Source organism: Zonotrichia albicollis, chromosome 7 (genome assembly GCF_047830755.1).
Source record: "Zonotrichia albicollis isolate bZonAlb1 chromosome 7, bZonAlb1.hap1, whole genome shotgun sequence".
In the NCBI taxonomy this organism is placed as follows: Eukaryota; Metazoa; Chordata; class Aves; order Passeriformes; family Passerellidae; genus Zonotrichia; species Zonotrichia albicollis.
In genome coordinates this window covers 32458441-32476999 of record NC_133825.1, presented here as the reverse complement: position 1 = coordinate 32476999, position 18559 = coordinate 32458441, and the positions used below count along the sequence as shown (strand labels likewise).

At 42.2% G+C, this 18559-nt stretch overlaps 1 protein-coding gene across 4 annotated transcripts in view; it reads left to right on the top strand.

Annotated features, from left to right (window-relative positions):
• The first annotated feature begins 3219 nt into the window (after positions 1 to 3219).
• WASHC2C (WASH complex subunit 2C) overlaps positions 3220 to 18559 on the top strand; it is a 34497-nt gene continuing 19157 nt past the window's right edge. For 2 of the 4 annotated variants that reach the window (XM_074544914.1, XM_074544911.1), the window contains exons 1-18: positions 3252 to 3405; positions 3475 to 3579; positions 3953 to 4117; positions 5604 to 5669; positions 6364 to 6537; positions 7187 to 7280; positions 7660 to 7718; positions 8506 to 8553; positions 9832 to 9936; positions 10462 to 10549; positions 11743 to 11811; positions 12176 to 12288; positions 13306 to 13378; positions 14159 to 14215; positions 16066 to 16230; positions 16835 to 16968; positions 17574 to 17666; positions 18169 to 18273. In XM_074544914.1, the coding sequence (XP_074401015.1) occupies positions 3475 to 3579; positions 3953 to 4117; positions 5604 to 5669; positions 6364 to 6537; positions 7187 to 7280; positions 7660 to 7718; positions 8506 to 8553; positions 9832 to 9936; positions 10462 to 10549; positions 11743 to 11811; positions 12176 to 12288; positions 13306 to 13378; positions 14159 to 14215; positions 16066 to 16230; positions 16835 to 16968; positions 17574 to 17666; positions 18169 to 18273 (1713 nt within the window). In that variant the 5' untranslated portion in view covers positions 3252 to 3405. Of the gene's footprint in view, positions 3406 to 3474; positions 3580 to 3952; positions 4118 to 5603; positions 5670 to 6363; positions 6538 to 7186; positions 7281 to 7659; positions 7719 to 8505; positions 8554 to 9831; positions 9937 to 10461; positions 10550 to 11742; positions 11812 to 12175; positions 12289 to 13305; positions 13379 to 14158; positions 14216 to 16065; positions 16231 to 16834; positions 16969 to 17573; positions 17667 to 18168; positions 18274 to 18559 lie in introns of all 4 variants that reach the window. The other 2 variants (XM_074544912.1, XM_074544913.1) reach the window with 2 other exon arrangements.

The following is an 18559-nucleotide window of genomic DNA, read 5'->3' as shown; positions in this document are numbered from 1 at the left end:
TCTTGATTTGTTTGCAAAAGTGGGAAGGTAGCACTACTTCATCAGTCCTATGAGTTTCAAGCTTTACAAAAGACTAAAGTAGAAAACCATGGGACTGTGATTCAGAACTTTTTTTTTTTTATTTCTTCATTCTGACACTGAGTTGATGCGTGATTTTTGGTGACTCCTTTAACTGTCAGAGATTTCAAGTTTCAGAGCTTATGACCTAGAGGAATTCAGAAACCAGAGACAGCACAGAAGTCGTTTCCCTATTCCTGACAAAGTAGGTATTCCTACACCTCACCAAGGATCTCCAGAGTGATAATGCCTGTTCTCCAAGCCCATGATTTTACCACCAGACATGAACTTTCCAGATCAAAGAAGGATCAAACCGTGAATCAATGAAGCCATGTGTCCAAGTCCAGGTTCATTTATAGGATTAGCTGTTGTGCTGTTTACTGCTTGCACAGCTTATTGCAGTAAATAACTTGAATCAATATAGCAAGGTCTTTTTAGGTGACATGGGTAATCATAGTTGCTTATTTCTTGGGCATTATAATTACTTATTTATAGGAAACCTGATTTTGAATTCCCTGAAATGAATAAATACATAATAGGCAAGCAGTGTGTTCTGTCACTGCATTAACCAGCAAGGAACACCAAGCAGAGGGGGAAGTTCCTCTGGAGATTTCAGACTCCTGTGCTAGTCCAGCGACAGCACATGTACTTCTAGCTAGAGATACTCCTTTCTACACTGTGCACCAGAGTCTGAGGCATCTTCAAGCCCTGACATTGCTTGTCACCCCCAAGACTTTTTGCAGCCTGCAGATAATGCAGGTGCTGGGACTATCTCTTGGAGAATGAGGAATTCTGAAAATTTCAGAGCTAAACAACCACATCTCTCTGCCTCTATACCAAGACATACAGCACTACTGAGCAAGAGAGCAAGGAGTGTCCAGGGAAATGAGGAACAATGCACAAATTGTGTTGGGGTTCTTTTCCATGGAATTCAGAAGCTTAGCTTTTAATTGTAATTTGACCTTTTTTATGTTTGCATCCTGTTCTAAGGTTATAAAAACATGTTTACTTTCTGTTAGCTATTGGGAAAGCTCGTGGTGGTATTTTCTTTACCTTGTAAATGTTTGTGAATAAGGCATAGCTTCATGGGTGTCAGAGACCTCAGCCCTGTATGGTCTTACATGTTCTGGTTCTTAATCTGCAGATTAGTCCCTGATGACATATGTGAATTTTGATAGCTTTATGTCACATAATCATTTAGAGAGTTCTGAGGGGATCAGCAAGATCCCCTCAGTGATTTTTCTTGCTGCTTGTCTCTAAACTTTATATGGAACCTGTCTACATTTCTCTCTAAAAGGAATTGTAGGATGAAATGCTTTTTGTAACCCTGTCTGAAATGTTTAGGACAGGACTCCTAGAAAGAAGATTTTTGTTGTGCCATTCATAGTCCTCTTGGCTCAGAGACTGGTGTATCACAAATAAACAGCTTCCTCTAGGAACCACTCAGGTTCTATGTAGCTGCCATGCTGGGTTTTTTATGGAAACTGATCTGCAAGACCCCCAGGCCTGAAGCTGCCCAATGCTAAGACCCAACATTTTGCAGCATCAGTGCACAAGGAGCACACAGATCTCATGTTTAATAATGCACAAATTTCTATGAAATTATCAACACTGTTGCATTATCAGCAGAGGGAATTCACATGTCAGTGAATATGGAAAGTAACCAAAGCTTTTCTGGCTGATAGAATGTTGTGGAGGAAGAAACTACAGCAAAACACTAAAAGGCTTTAAGAATAATGTTATGTTTATGTTTATATTTATATGAAACTAGGCTAGGCTAGTATTTTTCTACTTGTCCTTTCTTAGTTCCTGTTTTATTATCAGTATATTAAAATTTAAATTCTTTAAATTCTACTAGGTATGAAGGTTTGAGCCAGTTCAGTAACGGTGTCTTGTCTCAGAATCACAGAAAAATAGAGTTGAAAGGAATATTATGATACTTTGCTTTTAGAAGTTTCTGTATCCCTTACCTAGCAATGTATTTCCAGTATTTGAATGTAGCCATTAGATAAATATATAAGAACTTGGAGATCTTGCGTGTTTTTTCTTATTTGAGAATCCAAGTAAGATCAATCAGTGCCCTGGTTCCTCATGAGTGGTATCAATGTAGTCAAGTTCAAGAAATAAATAAACTCCATGTGCAAATATAAAGGTCTGATTATGTCAATGGATTATTTAGTCACCACCTGGAAGAACGGGTTATTTTATTGTCATTTCCTTTCTTGTGATTTCACTTGTAATAAAGATCACATGAAATACAGTGGTATGACAAGGCTTTTTAATCCATTGGAAAAAAATAGCAAGAAAAGGGGAAGCTAGTGGGGGGTGTTTAACCTCAAAAGGCCTAGGGAGAATTGAATACCTGTTGGGTGATTGGCACTGTGTATTTGTTCATGTTAGTGTGTTTTCTTCTAGCAGATCCTGGAATTCTGGCACGGGTTTACTGAGGCTCACAGTTTTAAAACTAAGGAGATTTTACTTGGCTCAGGGTAAGCCTTTCACTTAGTTCAGTGAGAAAAATAGGAGGAAAGGGTCCCTTTTCCTTTTCACTCGTAAGCCTGGGCACCAGCAGGGGCGGGTGCACCGCTCCACCGGGGAATGCTGCGCGCACACCCTGCTGCCGGCTCGGCTGCGCTCCCCGCCGCGCAGGGCGGCCAAGCTCGAGTCCCGTACAGGGCACGTCCCTTACAGGGCACCTCCTGTCCCCTACAGGGCACCTCCTGTCCCGTACAGGGCACGTCCCTTACAGGGCACCTCCTGTCCCGTACAGGGCACGTCACTTACAGGGCATGTCCCTTACAGGGCACCTCCTGTCCCGTACAGGGTACGTCCCTTACAGGGCACCTCATGTCCCGTCTCTCCGTGATGGGGGTCAGAGCCAGGACACAGCTGCGGCGGCCGGACCCGCACCCGCCGCCGGATTCCCGCGGAGAGGGTAGCACAGGGCGGGACGGGACGGGACGGGAGGGGAGGGGAGGGGATGGGGTGGGACGGGACGGGACGGAACGGAATGGGACGTGACACGCCGGGACGGGAGGCGGTGTGATGGGAGGGGACGGGACGGGATGGGAGGGGACAGGATGGGAGGGTATGCGGTGGGATGGGAGGAGACAGGACGGGAGGGGAGGGGACGGATGTGATGGGAGGGGACAGAACGGGACGGGAGGCGGTGGCTCCGCCCAACGGCCCGCGAGCGCCCCCTGGCGCTCCCTGCCGGAGCTGCGGTGCGCACGGGCGGGGCGGGTCACGTGACGGCGCTCAGCTGACCGCGCGCGGCGGCGGCGCCGGCCCAGGGTGAGCGGCGGGACTGGGCCGGGCCGGGAGCGGCACCGACGAGACCGGCCCAGGGTGAGCGGCGGGACCGGGCCGGGAGCGGCACCGGCGGCGGCCCCGCTGCTCACCGTCCTTCTCCCGCAGATGAACGGGGACGTGGCGGAGCCGGCGCCGGTGTGGGAGCGGCCCTGGTCGCTGGACGAGATCCGCAGGAGCAGCCAGAGCTGGTCCTTGGCCTCGGACGCCGGGGTGAGCGGAGCGGCCGGGACGGGCCAGACCCGGCACCGGAGGGGTGCGGGGCCGCGGCCTCCTCGGGCTCGGGGCCGGGGGTCGGGAGACGGGCCTGCCGCGGGAAGAGCGCAGCCCTCGGGCCCGGCCGCTCTCTCGGTGCTTTAACCCTGCGGTCCGGGCAGGAACACTGAAGTGAGGGCTTGGCTCGAACGGAGATGCGGAACGAAGTGGCTGAGACTGGTCCTGTGTGTGTGCGTGGGACGGTTCAGTGTAATGTGCGCGTGTTTTGGTCCTCAGCTGAAGTGTGTGGTCAGTTCTGCCTGTCTCACAAACGGTGCCAAAAGGAAACAGTTGGATGCTGACTATTGCTTTCCTTTGTTGTTGCCAACAGCTTCTGCATTTTCTACAAGAATTCTCACAGCAAACCATTTCCAGGACACACGAAATCAAAAAACAGGTGGACGGCTTGATCAGTGAAACAAAAGCTACCGACTGCCGCCTTCATAATGTCTTCAATGACTTTCTTATGTTGTCCAACACACAGTTCATAGAGAATGTGAGTGTGCTCTAGTACAACATCAAACTTGTACTTCAAACATTGTCATTGGCTATTAGTGTAGGAGTGATTTAGCTTTCTGGCAAGTCTGATGCTGATTTAGGGATGAAATTACTTTTAATTGTATTTTGTTAAAAGATATCCTAATTCCCTTGTGAGTGATGCACTATCCAATACTGGCAGGCTCCCTTTGCCTTTTTAGCAATGCCTTCCTTCCTTGCTGATACATAACCAGGAGATAAGAGTTTTGGTTTTAGAACTATGAATGAGTTGGGAATTCGGGGATTTCTTGGTTTATCTTCACAAGTTGCAGGAATGTAGCATTTGTCTGCCTTACCTATCTAAATATGAGGAATGTTATACAATGCTGTAAATTTGCTTAATGGTGTTATTTTACTGTAAAAGCATTTGGTATTAAAGTGTTGGGCTGCAGGTAGTTGTCCCCTTCATGTGGTCATGACAAGCATATTTTCTGGTTAATGTTGCCACTTTATAGATATCTCTGTTTTGAAAGATAAAGCTGGACTCGAAAGCCTGTTGCAGCCTTGTATCACTAGATGTGTCTAATTAAGGTGGAGAGCTTTGATAGGATTTCAGATTTTGGAGGATTTTTAGCACTGTGAGTTTTATCAAGTGTTTTGTTTTGATCAGCATTATTTCAGGCCATAGGTGTCTCATCATGGCATTGTTATTGGAAGGGTGGTAGCAGAGGAAAAGATGGAAAACTGGATTTATGTTCTGGAGGCTTTTGCTGCTAGGGGGTTTTGTCAGTGCTGCAGTGTCTTTTCTGACCTAGCTTGGCTGTTCAGCATAATGATTCTGCTGAGAACAGTTTGTACCAAATGTTTTAAATCTCATGTGCTTACAGCTGTTTGTTCCCAAATTAAGGTGCACAGAAATAGGTCTTCATTTCTGATTTTCATTTTAGCTAGTGAGAGATCTGTCTCTTCCCAGGGGATAACTGCACCTGTGTTTCAGATTTGGATTTAGGTTTGCAGGTTTCATGGAGATCTTTTATTCCCCTTTTTCTCCTTGTTCCTATAAAAGATTGCTGGATGTGAGGGATCATCAGAATAAACTGAAGGTTGAGAGTTGTTGTGAACCCTTTCTGTGAGAATGGGAGGAAAAGCTACTAAATAACAGAAAACTAAAGTAGACAGCCTCTAAGTAAACTATAGGTTTCACTCTGAAGGTGTCTAGAACAGCTTTACATTGGAAATGTTAAAACAGTGCATTTTTTATCATGTTCAGGTTAGTCTGTTAGCAGACTTGAATTACCTCAATTGCATTGAGAGGCTGACAATGGTACCTTCAGTACCAATGCATGAAGGTACTTGACATCATCCATGGCTTCCTTTTTTAATGTGTAATGAACTAATGTGTAATTAATTACATACTAACAGTGCACTTTGTGGTGGTACCCCATGGTTTAGCCCCTGTAGTAGTACATTGTTCTTACATGAATTAATTTTGCTTGACTTTTCAGAGAGTATACGATGAAGAAGTGGAAGAGCCTATTCTCAAAGCTGATGTTGGAGACAAAACTGAGCAGGTAGTTAACTTCAGCTGCCTTGAGTGCTGGCACTATGTTTGCAGGCATTGTCTACCTTCTCGTTTTCAAACCTGCTTTGCTTACATTTACAGCTTACAAACCAAACTCCTTCCTTTCTCCTTGAAGTCTTTCTGTTGGATAGTGTATGTCACTCTGTCACAAAATTGACCGTGATATTGGAGGCTACTACAGAGTGTGATCATCTCTTAGGGCCTCCCCAAGCTCAGTACTGTATCCAGCAGATGAGACTTATGCATTGATTTTTAAGTGGTTATGCATATTTTTTCAGCAAGAGGGCCTTGGACAACCTTACTGGATTCACAGGTAGTAAATTGGGGAAGCAGAAGCTGACTGAAATAATTCCTAGGAATAAGTACTCAGAAAGCTATATATATATGTGTGTGTATGTATATACATTGCAATCTAGATGTATTATCCCATAAATGTCCCCGTAATAGCTTAGGAGCACAAGTAAAACAATACTGTGCTTGTGTGGATGTTTAGAGCATCTCTGTTTCTGGAGTGATGAAAATGAATTAAGTCAAGCAAAAAAAAAATCTGATTGTCCTTCTAATGCACATACTGAAAAAGCTTTCACTGTGCTGATTTGAAATTAACATTTTGAATGTGTGTTGTGGTAAGACTGAGTCTTAAGTAAAATGCAATGAGCATGTGTTTTTTTCTGTTGCTAAAGGAAAAGACACGGGAACAGAAAGAAGCTGATCTAATCCCTAAAATTCAAGAAGCAGTGAATTATGGATTGCAGGTTCTGGACAGTGCATTTGAACAGCTAGACATTAAAGCGGGGAACTCTGACTCAGAAGAAGAAGAAAGTAATGAAAGAGTGGAACTGATACTTGAGCCAAAGGTACAGGGACCTGTTCTTGCTGGGTTTGTTTTGCTTTCTTGGACTTGCTCTTTGCTTCTGTCAGCTGTATTGCTACCTTAGTGTAAAACTGATGTTACCTAAACCTGTTGCCTAAAAAGAGGGTTTGATGACTGCATCTGAAGAAGTGTTCTCTGCTGAGCTTCTCCTTTTGTAACCTGCCTGTCTTGCAGTTAGGTTAGCATTAAGGTATGGCATCCTAAAGGAAGTTAGTTTATTAGAGTGAACTTTGAAGTGGAAGCCTCAGTTCTGTATGGGAGTGGGATGTACAAATTTCATGCTTTTTAGGTACAAACCATATCTTTATGGGTTGTTTTTACCATCCAAATAATTAAAAATCCAAGGTCTGGGTTTTGGGATAAGAGCTGTGGGTCTTTGCAAGGATATTCTTCTGTTACATGGCATGCAAAAACTAGTTGGTACTACACAAACAGAAGTAGCCACTTTGTTGGACGGCGTTGAGGGAAATAAACATCAGCTGGCCCACCCAGTCATATGTTGACTTGAAGCATAGGTTTGGTGGCACTCTTAATAAGCTTGTATCTTCCTTGAGTTAAAACAAGGGATGTAAGGCTTCTGTTCTGAGGACTGTTCAAAGATGTCAGAAAGACCTGATGTTGTCTCTTTCCAGGATCTCTATATTGACAGACCTTTACCTTACTTGATTGGCTCTCAGCAGTTTATGGAACAAGATGATGTTGGCCTTGGGGATCTCTCTAGTGAAGGTATGTGCTGGCATGACCTTTTATTTCTATGCAAGTAATTAGGTCCTAATCCAAGATTTTTGACTGTTTTAAATCACTGCTTTGGTTATCCTATGTACTGTTCTTGCATGGTTAGATGCAGGCTGTAATAAGCTGGGGAAAAAATGTTGATCATGTGTGACTACCACATTTCCAGTATACAAAGCAGTAATTTCTCAGTTACTTGTGCTTTGTGTATTAGAAATGCAAAGTGTTACAATTTCATCAGCTTTCAAAGTTCTTTCAAACCAATCTCTACCCACCTGAATTTTAGTTTTCATCACAGACTCTTTAGGTGGCATAAATGGTGACTACATTGTTCTGTGTCTGATGTTAACTTTTTTGTTTCCATTTAAATTAGAAGGATCAGTAGATAGCGATCGTGGAAGTGTAATTGACAGTGAAGAGAAGGATGAGGAGGTAAGTGGCAAGTACCAGCTGCTTTGCACAAACATTCCTTGCATGTGAGGCCATTAACTACCTCGCTTTTTAAAGTTGGCTCTCAAGATAATGCTGCACGATGTTTTTTCCCTGTGTTGGTTGGGATAAATATACTTTGTTATTGTTCTCATGCAGTGGTTTCCTCTGCAGCTTTCCAGAGGAACATTACGTGGTATTGACTCTAGCTGTTATTAAAGCAGAATACTTCAAACTGAAGTGTTTTATTCCACTCTTATTTAATTTTGTGAAGCAAATCAGATTCTTATAAAGAATTGCATTTATGGAGAACAGATCTGTTGTAAATTACAGTCACAAAGAATGGGATGGAGACTCTCAGGAGCAAGTTTAAAGCTTTAAGTAATGCACCTCCAGGCTTAACCTCATAAATCTGCTGCATTGGAATATCAGTTTCTGATATGTTTTGCCTGCTTTGGCTGGGATGTCTCTGCTTTGTAACTGTGCTATGGAAGCAATCCCTTTCTCCTGAGGTGTTTGCTTTTGGTGTCTTTGCTCACTTAAAGTGAAACCCCTTTTGAGTTACTTGGATGCAGTCACAATGGAGCCTGCTGTCCTTGCTGAGTTAATGACTTTCTAGTGAGCTCCTATCATAAGGATGGTCAGCAGTGGGGGAACAATTTCTTGGTCAGATCATGGTGAGGAGATCTGCATGTCCAAACTTCAGCAAGCTCACAGTTTCTGACCCCTTTCCCTTAACCACTGGTTGAAGTAATGTGTGATACTTGTCTCTGGGTCTCTTATGTTACAGGAATCAGATGATGAATTTGGAAACCCTAGTGAAGATGACCAAAAGACGGTACGGTTAAACGCTCTGGAACATACCTGAAAGACTTCCCATTTGTGACACACTGAGCATGAATGAGAGAGGAGATGAGAGCTCTAGACAGTTGATTATTAGCAACTTTGTGAGGCCTGATTTTTATAACTTTTTATGGGAAGGGCCTGGGCAGATAGCACCGTGTTCTGAAAAATGAGCCTGGGTTGGTCTTGGACATGCTTGCAAGCTGTCATTAGATACAGAGCCTATGTGGGATAGCATTGCTGGTATATGTTTTCCTCAGGAGTAAGTTGGGAGACATGAGAGTTCAAAGACTCTACTCCAGGAAAACTAGGCTTCTGTGGGTTCATTTGGTTTATAATTAAAAATCTAATCTTGCTGTGCAGGAGGCAAGGAACAATACAGTTGGAGTATTACATGGAATCAAAGATGTGAACACTATTAGATATTTAAACAGTATATCCATTTGGATAATGAATGAGAAGGGAAGAGAAATGTTGAGATGGAAAAATTACTATAGCATGACTTTAGTAATTGGTTTTATAAGAAGGAGTCTTATCCATATTAAGATGTGCCACTGCAAAAGACTTTTAGGTGGAGATCCTCAATGTGTCGTGATTTATTGCCAGAAGAGCAATGATGCAAAAAGCAACCCTTATTTACTCTACTAATTAATAAAACAGTGTTGCAAAAACACTCAGATGTTACTTTAAGCTGACCTTCATGGGATATCTTTTTATAACTGATGTATTTTTAGATGAGCAAGTATATTTGTGTAGTTGGTGGTTTAGTTCAATTCTGGGCACTTGCTTGTGCCAACCCCCAGCTCTTGTCCAGTTCACTTCATCTTTTTCACCCTCTTATTGATGTGACTGAAATCAGGATGTCAGCATGTAGTGTCTCTTATTCTGCTGTGCACCCTAAGGACACAGCAAGATGATACAACTTTTTACTAGTTGATCAAGGAACACTAAGGAATACTTAACTCAGTGTTCATGTGTTAAGACTAAGTACCAGGGCTTTAGTTTGTGCATGGTAGTGGTACACACCATGTGAGGGAGCCTTTGTGTCCTCAGTTGCAGCATTCAGTAACAGCACTGGGTTGGGGTGTGCTAGAGAATGCAGCACCTGGCTTGGGGCTAGAAGCTCTCCTTCCTTACCTTTCAGAAGCTGTGAGGTATTCCAAATTGGCTGTAAGTTCCCATCCTTTCTGTGGGTTTGATTTGAATATTTTATTTAAGCAGACGAAGTTTTGTGCTTGTTTTGTATGTGAACAGAATATTAATTGTTTTTTAGAGGATAGCCCAAATGAGTGATGAAGATGATGAAGATGGCTGCGATCTCTTTGAATCTGAAAAAGAGGAGGATGAGGAAGGAGACTTAGATGAAGGCACAAAGCCTGTGAGTAATTGCTGCTTTCCTGGAGTGGGAGATCTGACTTTTTATTAAAAAAATTTGTCCTTAGAGGGATTATAATGGTAGCTCTCAAGTACTTGGAATGGAATTCCGTAGGAAGTGTCTCCAAAAATCCTGAGTAGTCTTTTAACATAATTGTTCAGGTGTTATGCCTTTAAACTCAGGGATTCTCACATCTTAAGAAAGTATCAAAGCTGTCTTTCAAGAATATTAAGAAATTGATTATTGCATTTTTGTGAGGCGAAAGCCTTTTGTTTCTCCTGCTTACAAAGCAAGGTGCCATTAACAACTATGTGTTCATCAGAACTAGAAATTCTGAGGATTTTTTTTTGTTCTTGATGCATGCCTAATTTCTGCTTTCTTGTCAGAAAGCTGTATTACTTCTTCTGAAGGCTTCAAACAAAGTCTAGACAAGATACTGTACAAGTGAGGCTATAGAATACAGTATTTATAATGGTAATTGCGTCAAGTTGTTAACTGGATCTGCTGTTACTTGTCCCTGCTGCTCAGAAAAAGAAGAGGCCAACATCATTTGCAGATGAGCTGGCAGCTCGAATCAAAGGAGAAGTGCCAGTCAGACAAGATGAAGAGTGTTCATGTGAGTTATCTCCCAAGTTTTGAAAAGTGTTTGTGCAGTAATGGGGGACTTGTGAAAGTGTGGGACAGGAGATTGTGGGTAACGATACATGAAGTGACACAGGTCTGTTATTTGAACATGTATTAGGTAAAAGCATGACAAGAGGAATTGCAGACACTATTTTGTGCTCTGAGTAATTCTTTGCCCATAACTCAGAGGACTGAATTGGAACTCACTGAGAGTTGTAGTGGGAAACACATTGCTTTCAGGTGAGACAGGTCACTCTCAAAACACACAATATTGGAAATGTTTTCTTTCCAATCTGATTCTCCCTCTGCATGTTTGACCACATGTGCGTTCTCCTGTTTCAAGTAAGTTTGTGGAAGCCACCAGTCACTGTGGTCTTTCTGTGAGCTCTACAGTAGAAAACGCCTCAAGCAATAGATTGGTGTTTTCATGTGGTATGAATTGTTTGTTTTCTTTGCTTAAATGTAGTGTTTTGAGGAAGCTTTCCTTGCTGCTGTCACTTTTGATATTTTAGACTAAATAATGCATTTAACTTTTGTGTTGCTTTCAAAGGCAGAGATGTCTCAAGTATTTAGTCTTGGAGCAAAGCAGCAGTGGAAAATAGCTAGGTGAAGTTGAGTTGTCAAGTGCTTGTGAGGCTGCTGCTGACCTGTAAAATCAGGAAGATGAACAGACAAGAGCTGTGTGTGTGTTCTTGCACTGTTCAAACAATCAAACTAGGTCTGCTGATATCAAGAGTATAAAACCTACCAACTTAACCTGTTCAGTTAGAGGGAATCTTCCAGTCATTGAAATAACCTTGTAAGGCCAGAGGAGCTAAAACTCTGGCTTTGCTTTTGGCAGCTGAATGAAGACAATAATAAATCTGGAACCATTTGAGATGCCTGGAGGTTCTGCAAAGGTGTGGAACCTGTGCAAAGCTGTGTTGCTTTCTGACATCTCAGGTGACACTAGTCTGCATGTAGACAATTGTGTTGAACCCCTAGTGCCTAACAGAATTACTCTGTTACAATTTTAAGGACTAGTTTTAGAAACTGTATTTCATAGAATTGATTCATCAGGCTGATTCATATGGAAGCACAGAGGTCAGCTTGGTTTGCTATTTTTTAGGTTCTTTTTTGCCATAGATTGATCTCAGATGGTAAGTAAAGGTGGACTGGTTTTTCATTCTAACTTTCTTCTTACAGCCCTGTCATCAGAGACCAAAACAAGGAAAACTCCAAAAGAGAAGAAGGAAGTTAGAGTTCCATCAGATGGTAGGACATCCTCCTCTCGTGCTTTTGAATTTTGGGCTCGATTGTAAGATAATACTTAAGAAATCGTGGCTTTTGCTATAGAAGCTGGATAGGATGTCAGTGAGCATCCTTTAAGGTGAATGTGTAAACAAATCTAGGTGGGGCTGTAAATGTAAACAAGGCTGGAAGCACACTTGGTGAGAGTTCTTCCTTTATGTGGCCTTCTGCAGCAACCACACAAGCCAGTCTGTCTTCAGCAGCTTCTCTCTGTGTCATGTTTATGAGAGCAGATGGAACCAAAGCAGTTTTTATTTTGGTTGTGTCTAATTTCCTTTCCTGAAACTTGATCAGTCTTACCAAAGCTCATGTCTCTTGTATTTTCTAGATGAAGATGATGACATCTTCAAGCCTCCTAAACTGACTGATGAGGACTTCACACCGTTTGGTTCACGGGGTGGCCTCTTCAGTGGTGGAACGGGCCTCTTTGATGATGAAGAGGTGAGAATACTGCAGATATTAAGAAAAATAATCTGATAGTGCAAGGCAGCTTTGTGTCAGTGCAAATTTGAATGAAGCCATCGCTGGTTACCTCTTGGTGACTTATTACTCAGGCTACTTTCCTCATCTGTGTAGACCCAGGACAGCCAAGCAGATCTGTCTGTGGTTGCTGCCTGCCTGCATACACCTGGGCTTGGTTTCTGTTACGTGAAGTTAAACATCTCTGAAGGGTGACTTAGCTTCACTTTACTTGTGCGTTGGAGGAGGCTGTGCTAGACCAGCAGGCAGACACAGCAGGACAACAGGCAAATGATAACTTACCAATGGCAAATGATCACTGACACCTCTGCCACACCCCTGCTCTTTCTGAAGTATTTTGTGTTCTTTCTAGAGTTTTATACAAAGACCATGCACTTTGAGTCTCCAGGTAGTCAACCTCTAATACCCCCATTTGCATAAGAGGGAGGCCTTCAAGAAGTTAAGTGGTCAGTACTCAAAAAATCTGGAGGTTTCCTGGAAATCCAGGCTGTGATTGTTGGAGATTGGCACAGGGCACTGCAACCTGAACACAGGAACAACTGTGGGAGTGTCCTGTAATGTTTTTGAGCTGTAATGTATTTCCCTGCACTTATGTTTTATCTACATGAAGTTCAGGAGTATTTTTATGCTTGCCCTGACCTGAATTTTTCCCTCAAACCTTAGTGTATAAACTTCAGTAGGAAAGCTCAGAAGGGTATAATCAGGATCTAACCAGCTGTAGAATAATTAGTGGAAGTCCATGAAGATGTGCAAATAAAAGGTCATTCCTTCTCTTCAGCAGACAGACTAGCGATCAGTAAATTGAATTTTAGAAGAGTGCTGCTTTTCTGAATGTATGCACTCAAGTTAACACTTGAGTGATTTCCTCCTCTGTCTTGGCTTAGAAGTGAACATTCAATATGGAAAAATCAGCATCTGTAATTAACTATAGTAACAAATTCACCACTTCCCTCCCTTTGCATTTTCATCTATGAACAGAGTGATCTTTTTGCTGAAGCACCAAAAGGAGAAGAACCAAAAGAGAGAGAGGAGCAAGCCCCAGTAAGTGAAGGTAAGAACCAACAGTTGCCGCCTGTAGTCTTGTCTGTGCTGTGATTTATTACTGCTAGCAGCTAGGCTGTTCCCAAACTAGAAAGCCTGGTGTAGCAATTACAGAGCAAGTCTCTTCTCTTCAGCAGTGTTAATAGAGAGCAGCTGTGTTAAATTTTACATGTGTTTGTTTGCTATGATCTGTTACACACACATACTCTCCTAGAACTGAAAGGATGTCCTTACTGCTGTTGGCAGAGCTCTCTGCTCTGTGCTGGGTTCCTGCTTCTCAAGTGTACTTTACAGGATTCAGTTGTGGGTTTGAGGGGAGCAGAGATTGCTTCTTGCAGATTAATTCACCTGAATTTCTCACTAGCTGCATAGCCTTAAGGACTCTGAGCACACATTCTGTATTGCAGAGCTTTTACTGAAGCACTGTATTTGATGAATTTTCAGATATGTGTTGGGAGACTAAGCCATTTTGTTTTGAATGTATTGGAGTGGTTTTGAGTGTGTGAATGTGAACTGTTGTAAATAATGATGTATGTAAACTTGTAATGTGTTTATAAGCTTCAGTGTAGTAGAGTTGTTCTTTGGAGTTTAAATTGAAAAAAGTAGACTGTTACATATATTTGCAATAGCCCAGAAGTTCAAGAAGAATGTGTTAAAGAGTTCTGAGCTGTTAAGAAATAAAAAGCAGCTTAGACAACTTCTTGGATTCCTCTTTCTGTGGTAAAGTTCTGAAGGCTTTGACAGCATAAAATAAGTGCATCCATTTGTATTGTACTTCCTATGATTTCAGCATCCTCTGCAAAGTCCTTAAAGAAAGTTCCTGCAGGTGCAGTATTTCTGTTTCCAGGTATGATTTATTCAATAGCCAATTGCTTCATGCACAAAATGCTCTTTTCTTTAAAACCTCCTACTGAGGTTTTAAAGAAAAAACTGTCCAGATGCAGCAGCACTGCATTGCTTGATCACATGCTTAATGACAAATACAGATGCTTCTACCATGCTAAGCCTAAACTGCAGCATGTTTTATGGATAATCCAACATTCTGGAGGAGTTTTGAAGGTAGGTGTCACTGATGGCAGATATTAGCAACTGTCAGCTTCAAGTGTTGTGCTCTGAACTTTTAAGAATGTGTCACTTGAACTGACATGCAGCTTAATTCTGCTGTACATGCAGTCACAGCTTCCACCTGTAGCCTGAGAAGGAACTACATTTTGATCTTTCACATTTTATCATATTGCCTTGGGTTAGCAGAAGAGCAGTTTAAACATCAAGTTCCTGTGTTAAGACTAGTCTTGTTTTTCTGGTTTTGATTAGGAGAATCTGCATACATAGGGAAGAACCAGATCTATAACTGGGAGCTAAAAGTAAAAAAGAATTGTACTAAGATCTCTGTTTCTTATCAGAATCCAAGCTGAACATCACCAGTTGTTTTTTTTAATTTACTGACAAAGATTTCTGTCAGTGTGCAGGCTCTTCACTTGATTGAGGTATCCGATTTTTAAGTTTTGGCCTTTCTTAATAAAGGTCAATTTAAGACTGGTTTCAGTTAACTGTGACCTCAGTCAGCAAAATTTTTAGAGTAGAAAGTACACAAATGCAGAGTTTTTGCTCCAGGGTCAATGATACATGTCAACAAGGGGACTTCTAAATAACGTAAAACGCAGTAGCAGAGTTCAAAACAGCAGATTGATGTGTGGGATTTCTTATCCTTTCTTCTTGGAGGTATAAGCAGTGAGTTTAGTCTTTAGTTGCTTCCTCTCAATAACTTGTAGACAGGCTTAAGTCACCAGAGAAAAGCCAAGAATTAAGGCTCCTTTGCTATTCCAGTGAATGGTTTGTTTAGGGACTCAATCATCTTTAATAAATAACTACATTTTGTGACTGTATTCCTGTCAATCCTGAGGCACTTTATAATTGCATAATACACTTTTTTTTTTTAATAAGAACCTGCTGCTATCAAAATTTATGCAGTCTGCTGACTTAACCAAATAGCAGTAGTTCTGCTTTCTGCCAAACTTTCTTCAAGTATCTCCCTACCTCTGTCTCATTTCCAAGCTACACATGAGAAGCCAGGAGACAGGCTGAGACCATTAAGAGTGTTTCAGATGATCACACACTCAGCACTGAGGCTGGACATTCCCCCAGAGAGGCAGAAGGAGCAGTTGCCCTGGCTGGCTCTAATCAATCACTGCCGTAGCTGGTGTGTGCAGGGGCCTCGTGGCCGAAGCCAGCTGTGTACTGCAGGATGGCTGCTGGGCTCACATGGCCAGTGTGTGTCCTGGGAAGAGCTCAGTCACCTGTCCCTCCCTCTCCCCAAGCACATTACCTTCTCACTGGGCCACAGTGGTGTGGTGCACTAGTTAGTAGAGTAGGATTCTGGTTTGGGAAGTCCATAGGGGCAGCAGTGTGGGACTACTGAGTCTTCTAGCTTCAGCACAGAGCCTGGCTGCTGTTCCTAGGGAAGATGAGCAGGTTTGAGGAAGAAGTGGCTGCAGTGAGAGTGAGGGGCTGTCTGTGACTTGGCTTTATCAGAATGTGTCTAGCTAATGCTTTTGATGTGGCATTGTTGCAGGAGTGCCTTAAAAGTTGCTGAGATAGAAACTGTACCTGATGTCACTTACTATGGCACAAATTCAGCTTTTTGGTAACTCTGGAAATGTTATTTTGATTTTTATTCTGCCCCCATCTGACCTGCAGGAGGAAGTGATGTGTTCAGTTCCACTGTAATTGGGGAAAAAGACAAGAAATCTGCAGCACGGAGCACAGAAAAAACACCTAAACAACCTGGGAAAGTTGTTCTATTTGATAATGATGATGATGATGACTTCTTTGTGGAAGCAACTAAAAAGCCTCCAGATCCAGGTACCTCTAAACATTTGTGGTGAAAGATTAAAAACTGAAAGTCGTCAAAATTCAAACTGGTAGGAATCAATGGGTTATAAAATACAAACCTTCAGCACTGCGACTTCTTTGGGTTTTGAGGGGTTGTGGTTTTGGTTGATTTTTGGTGTTCTGCTGTAGAGGGTTTTTTTGTCATTGGTATTTCTTTTCATCAGAGTGACATGAGGCTGTTTGTTTGTACATGCTCTCCCTGACTTCTCTCTGAGGATGCTCCTTCTACCACTAGAGCAGTATCTAGACTTGAATCAGGGAATTGGTACAGGCTTTATTCACACAGCCTTGAATCTTTGTGCCCAGCATTCCCTATTAGCAGGGTCTAGGCCTGTGCTAAGCCAATACAAAACACTGCCTTTAGAGGTGCCAGCTGGCTCAGCTGCTTCACTGCATATTCTGTCACCAATGCTTTCAGGCAGGTGGTGTTTCACTTTGGGAGCTTGTCTGACTTTTCCTCTCAAAGACTCCTGATGTTGGTCATCATTAAACAGTATGGTATCTTTTTTTAGACTCTCTTATCTTCTCTTGTTCTGTATTCCTCATTCCCTGCTGGTTTTGTCTCTTTACGTAGTCAAATCTACAGCTGACCTATTTGATGATGATGAAGAAGGTGATTTATTCAAGGAGAAACCTGCCATCCCTTCTGTGGTTTCTGGCACAGCTAAAGAAACAGAAAGCCATAGGGAGACAATTGTGGAAAAAAAGGTAATGTCATATAAATGGATTGTTTGGCTGAGGTTTTAGGAAAAGTTTCTAGTGCAGTTGAAGCAGTCTTTCAATATACAACACTAAAGTGACGTATTTATGAAATAGGACTAGGTTCATAGGGTCTTCCATAATTTAGTACTTCAGTGGTCCTTAAATGCCTTTTTCCTTTTAAACCTGGGGTTTATTTGAGGTTTTTATTAGTGTGGGCAGTGACTGAAAGAATCTTATTAAGGCAGGATTGAAGTGAGAGCAAAATGAAAAGCCTCTGATAATAAAAAATGTTTATGAATTTCATGGCTGAAACCAGCCTGAGTTAGAAACCTTTGGTGTCACAGTTCAGTGCTGCAGAAACTGTCTGCTCTTACAGCAGCCACTGACAGCAGCTTAACTGGTAATCCATAGCTTGTGTGTGTACTATGGGAGAGGAGGGTGGGTGTCACAGTTCTCCCTAAGCATTTACAAAACTTGGGGTGTTTAGAAAACTGTTTTTTAGCTGAAAACTCCTCAAAGTTGTAGAAAGCTCTGAACATGATACTGAGCACTTGTGTATGTATGTGAGAGAATCTAAATGGGTGCTGATGCAGTCTATTTTTGTCCTAAAGAGTCAACAGTCTTCAGGTGAGGACTTCAAGCCTTTGTCTGAAACACCTCCAAGAAAACAGAGGGGCCTTTTCTCTGATGAGGAGGATGCTGAGGTGAGTATTTCTTGGAGAAATCCCTACAGAAATCCTTGGCATCATAGTCATCCTGACTTCAGTCCATTTGTATCTGGGGACTATTTATGTATTTTGTAGGATTGGGATATCTGACATCCATGTATGTACTCCCAGCTGTTCTGAAAATTCCTTCTTGCTCCAGGAGTGAAAGCTGATTGTTTTCCCTGTCTTCAGGGAGTTAAACATTAGTGGTACACACAGGCATAAATTAAAAGCCTGAAGACAGGAAGGAGCAGCAAATTAAGAGTAAGAATCATTAAAGACTGCATATGTTTCATTTTGGCTTTCAGCTTACAATTAACCAGCAAAGATGAGGAAAATTCCTGTGCAGTTGGAAGTGATTGGTACATCAGATAAGGCATCCACTACTTCATAGACATTCTAAACATCTTTTTTCAGAAGGAAAAACACAAATGTCCCCTTTAGAGTTCTTAAACATATGGCCTTGCTTTGCAAAGTGGCATTTCTTTGGTTTGTACAGGATTTGTTTTCATCAAGTAAAGCTGTGAAGTCCAAAGCTACATCTCTCCCCACCAGCAAGTCCATGACAAAAGCTCCACTTTCCTTGTTTGATGATGATGAAGAGGTAAGTACCACTTCCTGATACTGCCTGTGTGGGGGAACCCACCTGCACTGGCTGTTGCAAATGCAGCAGGAAGTATTGAGAAATTTACAACACTGGCCTTGCAAATGGAGCACTAAATTGCTCTTGCATTGTGCAGCAGTTCTGAGCATGTGGACAGTACTGTAGAGAAGAGTGGGAGTGGGAAGTCCTGCAAGTTCTTAAAGTCTTTTGAGTAGTTTGCAGTCAGTGCATTTCACCTCTGAACCTAAACATGAAGGATATTATCCCTCTGATTGATAGGACTAGA